Here is an 11,478-nt window from a genome sequence, read left to right as displayed (position 1 = left end):
TATGCTTTTTTTTTACACTTTACATTTTTACAAAAATGTCCATTTGATCCTTTTTTAAGCGAAAACACTATTTCTGTTAACCCAGCAGTGATAATGTTCTCCATTTACTATTTCAGTTGAGTTTTAAGTTGAAGAATTTAATAGGGTGACAGAGAAACAACTGAGAAAAGATGGGAGAGAATCCAGGTGGCAGGTAGTGCTGCTGCATACATCACAATGTGCGCTTTAAATATTTAAAGGTCAGGAAAAGTCATGTCAATAACTTGTTATTTCTATTCAGATATCTTGCATCTATATTATTTTTTTCTCAGTTCAGATGGCCTTTGTTGACATGAATTTTTCAAGAACCTTTGTTCCCACAACATAAAAATAACATTTTCCCAAATCTTTCAACAATATGCAATAACAGTATTATGAACATTAATTGGTATGAAGATTTATATAATTATTTTTGTATTATATATGTGTATGCGCTCTGTGGTCACTAAGATCTTTTAAATATAAAATTTAAAATTAGAGAGTAACATGTTCAACTAAATGTTCCTTATTTCATTCACTTCTCTCTCTTTCTCTCTAAGGAGTCAGTGAAGACGTTGTCCATCAAGCTATTTCTATGTGGTTCATGTCATGAACAAATTAGTTTTTGTGTGTGTTCAAGTTCAACTGTTGTAATATATTATTTAATAAAATATACATCATCTTAAATCTACCCCAGAGTCATCCTTGTGTCTTGAAAATGTGGTTAATCTAGTGACTGAAAAGACTATACCATGATTCCTTGATTATTTTACTTGAGTTATTATATTATTATACTTAGACCCAAATAATTACTTAACATTCCTAGGAAGCAGGTTTAATTGCAATAAAGAAAGTAGTATTTGGGTGAAATAAACCTTGAAAAACCTCTAAAACTCTTAAGTAGTTAAAGCTGGGTAAAAATACTGCCTTGGTGGCACTTATTTCAGGCCTCCAAATCTAAGGTCCTGGAAATGCGTTCCTGGTACTTCGGCTCTCCGACTCGATAGGTGGCGCTGTCACAAACAACTAGGGTCCTAGAAACGCGGCCCCTCAAATGCGTTCCTGAAAGTGCAACCCTGGATTCCAGCCCATATAGGAGTAGAAGGAAATGAATTGGCTGATAAATATGCCAAAAATGATACAAAAAAACAGAGATAGATATGGTAATAAGGTATAGTAAGGCGGAAGTTAAAAGCAGAAATAAAGCAGAAATGAGGAAGAAGTGGCAAGAAGAGTGGAATATAGAAACAAAAGCGAGAATGTACTACAGTATCCAAAAGAGGGTAGGAGGTATGAGAGAAAATAATAGGAATAAAAAAGAAGAGGACATTATTTCGAGAATGAGATTTGGGCATACTGGATTAAATAGTACGCTTAAAATAATAGGGAAACATGAGACTGGGATGTGTGAGGTCTGTAATATTAACGAAACAGTAGAACATGTTATTATTAATTGTCATAGGTATAAGGAGGAAAGGATGAGGCTGAAAGACTGGTTTAGAAAAGAAAAAATTAGATTTGAAATGAGGGAAATATTACAAATGAATTCAGGGCATGTAGGGTATAGAGCGATAATTGTGTTTTTGAATAAAACAGGGCTTAGTAGAAGGATATGAGTTTAGTTGTCTTAGAAAGTTGTATTTAATAATAATGATAATGTATGAATATCAATAATGTTATTAGATATTTATGAAGTTATTTATTGGCTTATTTATGTATTTATTTATTTAAGGGTAGTAGTGACAGTGAAAAAAAAGGCTATTGTGATCCACACTCCATATCAGAAGGTGGCGGTAATGCACACTTAAAAGTTGTTTGCCAACCGCCATTAAAAGGAAGAAGAAGAAGAAGAAGAACCCTGGCCTCCACCCCAGAAGGTGGCGAAATGTACCAACAATTGGTTTGTCAACCGCCATATAACCCAGAGGTGGAAGACACACTTCGGCAGTGAATAAGCATTTTAGTTCATTCGTCGTAGGTTTAAGACGTCACTACCTAAAGGTTTACTTCCAAAGAAAATTTTTTTTTTTGGCTGTACGGCGTACACAAACTGAAAAGTTTACTTTATACGACAGAAACAACGATGAAGATCTTTCTGGAAGGCGTGGAAAAGTTTGTTGTTATCACGTGATAGACCTCTAATGTTTGATAAAGTATTTCTTTCTTAAGCTCCAGTTCTTTGTTTTCGACGTTCAAAGGATATTCACAAATAATGCCTCAACCTAAATACAGAAAGATTGCTGTATTAGGGTATCGTTCTGTTGGTGAGTGTTTACTATACCTTTTTCAGTAGGAAGTATTTGATGTTATGTAGTCGCTAAGTTAGCAGAGTTCTTGTTGTATATTTAATTTCATTTTAGCTGTTCTCTAGTGTCCAGACACTTTAATTCCAGACAAGTTAATTAAATAATTCATTTCGACACTGTAAAGAAACTTCAAACAGGGCACCAGCATTTGAAAACATAATTGAGAAGCGCAAGCTGCTGGCAGGAATTAGCAACGGGCGAATCTAAACACACGAGGGTCACACGCCATTATTTGCCAATCAAAACTGTAATATCATCAATCTGGCAATTCTAGTAACATCTCGATATGTCTCAAAAAGTGATTTGTAACGAGTTGCAGTTCCCTTTAACTTGTAATTCGCTTGTTATTGCCGCTTTCTGTTCCACCTAAATGACTACTACCCACGTTAACGTGTCGAAGCCGCTGTGTCCATAAAGGGCTTTACGGTCCTCATTCTCGGTCATTTTCAAGGGAACGTTAAACGTGACGCTGTTCATGGACAGTTTACTGCCCCATCAATATTTTGAAAAAAAAATAATAATAAAATACATACTTCGTCGAGTCTAATTTTACATTTTTACGGCACCATTTTAATGGTTTTGTGAAAATGACTTGCGCGATGACAAAGAATAAATCCTCCTTTTGCACCTTATGGAAAATACGAGGCTTTCTTTTGCCGCTGCCAAAGTTTGTTACTCTACCGGTCTGTTTTAATGCACCAATGAATTCTACATTTGAGACAACACATAAATAGATTTAATTCAATGATATGTTGATGTGTAGTAATGGTTTTTCGTCATATGATGGCTGATTAAATAATAATAATAATTATAAAAATACAAAGCTTGAAAAATACTAAATATACTTTTTTTCTTTTTTTTTTAATCGAAATTGCAAAATTAAATATTCAGTTGCAGCAACACGGTGTAAATCTATATTGATAGAACAAACGTATATATGATTTTTTTTTCGACCGAAAAATCTGTTTAACTTTATTTTGCACACCTGGCGGCCCTTTGAACTCATTTTATATTTGGTGCCTTCTGAAGTGGCAGATCTTGTGGTCTTGTGTGCCTGGGATTGTTCACACAATGCATTACACATTTAAATGCACTGTGTTAGTGCCATGTTCTTAAACTGCATATACATGTGGTTTGATCAATCAGCAGCTTTCTCAACACCTTTTCTGTTGCTTTAGTTATTATTTTAGTTATTTATTTTATTTTCTGTTATAATACAATAATTGTTTATTATTGTACTTAATGCCATTTAACAGCCTTATAATACATGGCACTTTTTGTTATTATTGTTAAACACTGTTTTGCTAATTGTTTCGATTTATTTAAAAACAGGAAAATCCTCCCTCACGATACAGTTTGTAGAAGGACAATTTGTAGATTCCTATGACCCTACTATTGAAAACAGTAAGTACTGGAATATTTTATTGATGTACTGTTTTTCTATCATTCATATATTGCATTATTCTAAAATGCCATTATGGACTAATAGGCCTACATGTCGTGACTAGCCATTAGAATAAGCTACTAAGTTTTTAATAGCATTATCATGTAGAAGGATCAAACTGTTATCATTATTTGTTTAAATGGAAATTAGTGTCATTAAAATTTGATTCATGTACTGTTATAATCATATGGATCTTAATGAACCACTTATCTGCCAAGTATAATGTTGTTTAAGTAATTCAAATTGTGTTGATAGTGTTGCCAACATATTTTTATTTTCATCAACTATAATGGATGCTATATTGTGACAACTGTCAGATTAACTAAATAGGAAAATTGGGTGGAAAATCTTTTGTTCCTTATTCAGTTTTTAATTCCTGCTGATGTGCTGTGTAGTATCTCAGAAGCCATAGAGGAAATTTTGGTAGAACATTTTTGCTCCAAAACTACCTTTGAATGTTCTGAAATCCCCAATTGAATACATCTTTTCTGTTTGCCTTTAAGCTTTTAATAAAATGGTGTCTGTGAATGGCCAGGATTTCAATCTCCAGTTGGTTGACACTGCTGGACAGGTCAGAACACCCCCGTCCAAACTTTCTGTAACTTTTTTTCCCCCATCATTTTTCATACAAGTTGTCCCCTCCCCCTTTCTGTTTAGGATGAGTATTCCATTTTCCCCCAGTCTCATTCTATGGATATTCATGGTTACGTTCTGGTGTATTCTGTCACTTCAATGAAAAGGTCAGAATTTTTTCTTTCTTATACTTTTATGGGTTTTGTTGTTGTTGTTTTCATTAGTCATATAATTGGAATGTTTGCCCTGTTTTGGTTTTCTTAAGGTTAATAATGCAAATAAACACATTTGCATGCTTGTGTAATAATATCTTTTTTTATTTCATTCTTTATTCTTGGACTCATTTACAGGTGTTGGTTATATAATTAGAATATCATCAAAAAGTTTATTTCACTAATTCCATTCAGAAAGTGAAACTTGTATATTATATTAATTCATTACACACAGACTGATATATTTCAAATGTTTATTTATTTTAATTTTGATGATTATAACTGACAACTGAGGAAAATCCCAATTTCATTATCTCAGAAAATGTTTAATATTACTTAAGACCAATACACAAAGGATTTTTAGAAATCTTGGCCAACTGAAAAGTATGAACATGAAAAGAATGAGCATGTACAGCACTCAGTACTTAGTTGGGGCTCCTTTTGCCTGAATTACTGCAGCAATGCGGCGTGGCATGGAGTCGGTCAGTCTGTGGTACTGCTCAGGTGTTATGAGAGCCCAGGTTGCTCTGATAGTGGCCTTCAGCTCTTCTGCATTCTTGGGTCTGGCATATCACATCTTCCTCTTCACATTATCCCATACATTTTCTATGGGGTTAAGGTCAGGCGAGTTTGCTGGTCAATTAAGTACAGGGATACCTTGGTCCTTAAACCAGGTACTGGTAGCTTTGACCCTGTGTGCAGGTGCCAAGTCCTGTTGGAAAATGAAATCTGCATCTCCATAAAGTTGGTCAGCAACAGGAAGCATGAAGTGCTCTAAAACTTCCTGGTATACGGCTGCGTTGACCTTGGACCTCAGAAAACACAGTGGACCAACACCAGCAGATGACATGGCACCCCAAACCATCACTGACTGTGGAAACTTTACTCTGGACCTCAAGCACCGTGGATTGTGTGCCTCTCTTCCCTTCCTCCAGACTCTGGGACCCTGATTTCCAAAGTAAATTCAAAATTTACTTTCATCAGAGAACATAACTTTGGACCACTCAGCAGCAGTCCAGTCCTTTTTGTCTTTAGCCCAGGCGAGACGTTTCTGACAATGTCTGTTGTTCAAGAGTGGCTTGACACAAGGAATGTGACCGCTGAAACTCATGTCTTGCATACGTCTGAGCATAGTGGTTCTTGAAGCACTGACTCCAGCTGCAGTCCTCTCTTTGTGGATCTCCCCCAAATTTTTTAATGGTTTTTTTTTCACAATCACAATCCTCTCCAGGGTGCGGTTATCCCTATTGCTTGTACACTTTTTTTCTACCACATCTTTTCCTTCCCTTCGCCTCTCTATTAATTTGCTTGGACACAGAGCTCTGTGAACAGCCAGCCTCTTTTGCAATGACATTTTGTCTTGCCCTCCTTGTGCAAGGTGTCAATGATCATCTTTTGGACAACTGTCAAGTCAGCAGTCTTCCCCATGATTGTGTAGCCTACAGAACTAGACTGAGAGAACATTTAAAGGCCTTTGCAGGTGTTTTGAGTTAATTAGCTGATTAGAGTGTGGCACCAAGTGTCTTCAATATTGAACCTTTTCACAATATTAAAATTTTTTTCGGAGATACTGAATTTGGGAATTTCCTTAGTTGTCAGTTACAATTATTTAAATGAAAAGAAATAAACATTTGAAATATATCAGTCTGTGTGTAATGAATGAATCTAATATACAAGTTTAGCTTTTTGAATTGAATTAATGAAATAAATCCACTTTTTGATGATATTCTAATTATATGACCAGCACCTGTGTTCCAGCTATACGAAATGAAAAAAAAATCTTTTTTTTTGTGCATCTTTTTTTCTGTATTCTGACAGTAACCTTGTTTATTTATTTTTTGTTTTTCTGCCTGCGTCTCACAATCCTAATTATTGAGTATATTCCATTGACCATAAGCTTGTATGGACAATTGTGACTCATTTGTACTAAGACTGATTTCTAATACTTCATCTGTTTGTTGTCTTTATACTGTTTGAAATTCAAGTCGGTTTTCATTTTACTGATTAAAAAGAAACATGCTGTCACAGAGATCAGCATGGAATTTCAGTACAGTTATTACAGTCAGGTCTTATAAAGAGAGAAACAAGTATAGCACCTTTAATCAAAGCTACTTCAGTGTGGATATATTGACTGTGATCTAGCGATTTATTGCACTACAGTTAACCAATATACTTTAGAGGTATTCAGCCCATGTGCACAATGACAAGACAGATCAACAAAACAATCTCTGGTTTACAGCTTTGATGCCATTTGTGACTGAAATATTTAGCTTAATTTCTGTTTCAAATGTGTGATAACATTCTAAATCTTAATATATATGTGTACTAATAATGCTCTGTACATGTTTCAGAATGTTGCATTAGTTTCCTAATTAATCTTACTATAATAAAAATAAAAACTTTTGCAATAGCAAGTGAACTGACATTTTCTGTTTTGGTTGCACTAGCAACCATTATGACTGCCACATGATTTGGATTGCTATATAGACATACTATATTATAGCTTACTATAGATGTACTACATAGGGCAAAAATTAAAATAGAATCAGCAATGGCTCTATCAAGCCCCTTTTCCATCATAATGGTTCCGGTGTGGATTACTGACCAGTGTTCTGGGCTGGAAAAATCGATTCCACTCCGCCTCTATGGCAGTCTTGCTGAGTAATGTAATAACATTCCATTCCTCTGAAGGTCTTAGTAGGTTAAATTGCCTGAGAGAGAATCTGCGTGTTCAATTTCAATTACTCTTGAGCAAGTACAGATGAGACTAGTGGCAGCTTACCGGCAGAAATGCACAGGAATGACTCCTGGTATCTGAGAACAAACAATGTGACGCATCATATTTGTTTTTGGACTGGTTATGAAGTCGCTTAAACAACACCTATATCACCTTTTCTGTTACATAAGTCTGTGGGCACACATGGCTACTTCTAGACAGGCGTCAGTTTGCCCAGCAAAACACTATGTAGGAAACGCTGAATATATTTTACTTTTTTTTTGTATATGTCACAACCATTGCAGATATATAACACTAATGACACACTCAATAATGGCTGAGAAAAATGAAAATTTTAACCTCATATTCTGAAATGGGTTATTTTTCCTCCGAGTGTAAGGGCTTAGATACTGATATGGTTTTTTTTCAGAGGCCAATAAAATGTAAACAATCAACTCTGTTTTCAGTTTTGAAGTTGTGCAGGTTCTACATGACAAGCTTCTTGATATGGTTGGAAAGATACAGTAAGTGTGGTTTAAACTTGTGAACATATGGTCTAAAATATTATATCATAAAGGTCATAAAACATGTAGTCATAAATATTACATTTACCCAGGGTACCTACTGTTCTGGTTGGGAACAAAAAAGACCTTCACATGGAAAGGTAAGCATATACTATATATTCCCCTTTTGCATGTATTAGGGACCAGGCACTTAAAACCAATTTTTGCTGCTGCTGATGACGATGATGGTGAAGTTTTAGATTTATTATAATTTTTCTGTTTAATTTGAGTTTTATAGGGAAAATATTTAGAAAAAGTACATAGATTTGGTAGAATGGTCCCAAATGCCATACTATTCAGGCATACCCTTACATCAGTCTGAAAGGTGGTGCTTTGATAAAGCTTTTTTATTTTTTTTTGCCTTCGGACATAATGGTTGGATATCAATTTTTACCCAGGCCATATTGGCTTTTGTAGTTTTGGATTACATTTAAAGGGTTCTTCAAACCTATTCCAGTTCAAAGTTTTTTTTTTTCTAATTATCTTATTCTCCTGACGAAGAGTTTTAATATTAATTTTGATATTTAGTTTGTTTTATGTGGTAGACATACTTGCATATACTAAAAATCGTATATACAAAAAATGTATGTAGCAATTTCTAGTCTTAATAATTTGGCCTTAATATCATGAGTCTGCCAGCCTGGTCTCATCATGATAATGCTTCCTTGGGGCATACAGTTGAATGATACCCTCTTAAAACAAGTGTGTTAAAGTAAGGCATTGATGGGCCATTTAGGTAAAGGATGAACGAGATTTACATTATTAACATTCATCAATGTGATGAAATGCCTTTTTGTGCTTTTGTCTGTATAAGCAGCAACAATATGAGTAAGGGCAGTTGCAAAGGGAATGAGATAGTTGGTAGGCACAGCATTTCCACTCTCATGCTCACTCTTTCTCTTTTTTTATTTAGAGTGATTAAACCAGAAGAGGGCAAGAAGCTTGCTGATTCTTGGGGTGCCGCTTTTATGGAATCATCTGCTAAGGAAAATCAGGTAGCTTTTCTTTTTTCTTGAATAAAGAACTTTGGCTTTTTTTTTTTTTTTTTTTTTTACACTTATTTACAAAACGTTTTATAGACATATTTCTGCAATACACAGTTTTGCTTTCTGTACCTTATGAACATTTTTGTAAATGTTCTCCCTTTTAAAAGAGCATTCATTTTACAGACAGCTGTAGAGGTTTTCAAGAGGATTATTCTGGAAATGGAAAAAGTTGATGGAAATGCCCCATCAGAGGAGAAGAAGTGTGCTGTGATGTAAGGCATACAGTAAACTCACATGCTGAAGTGCTGAAGAGACACATCACCATGCCATTAATTATAATGGAGCAGTTCAGTAACAGGTCCTCTCCTGATGAATTATTTCCAAACGCAGTCAGATTTTTAAGCAAATCAGTATTGTTCAAAACCAATGTCAACAAACATTCTTCCAAAAAAAAAAAATTTCTCATTCAGTATTGGGAATTCAATATGAATGCTATATGAGGCTAAAATTACTGTAAAATTACTGTAAAAAAAAAATTACTGTTTATTTAAAATCTCCCATCTCTTTTACTTTAAGCTTTGTTGACTGACATTTAATGTTTAATCTGACAGGTATTAACCTGTCTGCATTCTACGGTCTCCGATTATCTCAGCAGTACACAGTTGCTCTTATTTGGAATATCGTTATTTTTTTTTTGCTCTCCCTTTGACAACTATTTACTAATTTTACTTATCTTGAGTAACCAGCAGAATTAAAATGTGTATCAGTAGTCCATTTAAATTTAGTTTTTACAGAGACTGTCATTGAGACTGCACATATTAACAAGTCAGTGCTGTGCTCCTCCTTTCCTCTTCACAGTGGAGTATGAAAAGTGTGGGTGTGTATATATAAGATGATGTAAACAACATCCTAAAAGATCCACTGTTCACACTGTTGGTTTTATACACAGTCAAGTGACTACAAGAACTGTATTTTTTCTAAACCTTCAGTACAAAGTAAATATGAGATCTTTAAAACTTTTTTGGAAATCTATTTGTGAGATTTAGCGTTTTTTTTTTTTTCATTTGTTGAAAGTGTTTTGCTTTTGATTCAGCTTGGTTACCTGTAACGATGCCCTACACCCATTTTATTCATGCCACTGTCAGCATAAACTATCTTAACGTGGCATATCAAAGTGTTTGTGAGAAAAATAAACAGTTTTAGTGTGATGCTGAACTTCATACAGACAGTTTGCCGTTTGTGAGGGCATAGTCTAATATTTACATAGTTTCCAAGGACCAGTCAATTCATGATCAACAGTTTCCCCTTGTGGAATAGTCGTATAAGCTTAATCTTCATTTAAAAGCAGGGTCACAAACAATACCTCTGTAGAGCCGTTACGATTGATAATACACCGGCTACCAAAACATTTTTTTTCCAGTGTAGTTGTAGAATCCCACCTGCTTCCTGTTTAGTAACCCCTTAGTGATATTAAATAGCACCAAGATACGAATAACATCCAGAAATGTCCAGACCTATACTACATTGAATCAGCACTACTGAAGTCCAAGGGTCCTTTGAAATCTGACCTCCTCATTTTCCTGTGAAGTTCAGGGTGCCAGGTTTTTCATTTTTATAATTTTGACATCCTTCTTCATTATAATTTTAGGGACTTCTGTATATGGAATTTTTGTATATGGAAAAATAAACATTTAAACAACGTGTTAATCTGTTTTCTGTTTGTTTTCGTTCTTACAGTTGGATTTCTCACATCACAGTTGAAATAGTTATGGCAATACATTTTCAATATAAGGCAACTTGCTGTTTATCCACCTTAGTACAATGCATGTTTGCAGAGATTAAATAACTAGTCACAGCTTTTAGTAACTTGTCAAACATCAAACTTAGGAGTTGATGGTGGAGTGATAACATCTTACAATTAATCAATATAGTCATTTGCAGTACAGGTGCTTCTCAATAAAATAGAATGTTGAGGAAAAGTTCATTCATTTCAGTAATTCAACTCAAATTGTGAAACTCATGTACTAAATAAATTCAATGCACACAGACTGAAGTAGTCTAAGTCTTTGGTTCTTTTAATTGTGATGATTTTGACAAAAACTCACTCAACTAATTAGAATATGATAACATGCCAAACAGCTAATCAAATCAAAACACCGGCACAGGTTTCCTGAGCCTTCAAACTGCCGGTGTTGGTCCATTGTGTTTTTTGAAAACCAAAGTCACTGCACCCGTTTACCAAGAAACTTTGGAGCACTTCATGCTTCTTTCTGCTGGCCAGTTTTTTGAAGATGCTGATTTCATTTTCCAGCAGGATTTGGCACCTAACCTTACTGCCAAAAGCACCAAAAGTTGGTTAAATGACCATGGTGTTGGTGTGCTTAACGGGCCAGCAAACTCACCAGACCTGAATCCCATAGAGAATCTAGAGGGTACCGTCAAGAAGAGGATGAGAAACAAGAGACTAAACAATGCAGATGAGCTGAAGGTCACTGTCAAAAGAAATCTGGGTTTCCATACCACCTCAGCAGTGCCACAAACTGATCACCTCCATGCCACGCTGAATTGAGGCAGTAATTAAAGCAAAAGGAGCCCCTACCAAGTATTCAGTACATGTACAGTAAATTAACATACTTTCTATAAGGCCAACCATTCACTAA

At 35.0% G+C, this 11,478-nt stretch overlaps 1 protein-coding gene across 1 annotated transcript; it reads left to right on the top strand.

Moving 5' to 3' along the window:
- Window positions 1–2,007: 2,007 nt before the first annotated feature.
- On the top strand, window positions 2,008–10,521 carry rhebl1 (Ras homolog, mTORC1 binding like 1). Its single transcript, XM_059571303.1, has 8 exons — window positions 2,008–2,282; window positions 3,657–3,728; window positions 4,272–4,339; window positions 4,426–4,508; window positions 7,737–7,793; window positions 7,886–7,933; window positions 8,746–8,827; window positions 9,002–10,521. The coding sequence occupies exons 1-8, from the start codon at window positions 2,231–2,233 to the stop codon at window positions 9,092–9,094; spliced, it is 555 nt and encodes a 184-aa protein (XP_059427286.1). The 5' UTR covers window positions 2,008–2,230; the 3' UTR covers window positions 9,095–10,521.
- The last annotated feature ends 957 nt before the right edge of the window (window positions 10,522–11,478 follow it).

This window comes from Carassius carassius, chromosome 17 (genome assembly GCF_963082965.1).
Source record: "Carassius carassius chromosome 17, fCarCar2.1, whole genome shotgun sequence".
Lineage (NCBI taxonomy): Eukaryota > Metazoa > Chordata > Actinopteri > Cypriniformes > Cyprinidae > Carassius > Carassius carassius.
Note: the sequence above shows the minus strand (reverse complement) of the source record. Positions and strands in the feature narration are given on the sequence as shown.

Excerpts from the sequence above, each read along its gene's own strand:
- rhebl1 (XM_059571303.1), top strand. The coding sequence starts at position 2,231 with ATGCCTCAACCTAAATACAGAAAGATTGCTGTATTAGGGTATCGTTCT. Across the intron at positions 2,283-3,656 it reads ATTAGGGTATCGTTCTGTTG|GAAAATCCTCCCTCACGATA; the intron begins GTGAGTGTTTAC and ends ATTTAAAAACAG. Across the intron at positions 7,794-7,885 it reads GATATGGTTGGAAAGATACA|GGTACCTACTGTTCTGGTTG; the intron begins GTAAGTGTGGTT and ends ACATTTACCCAG.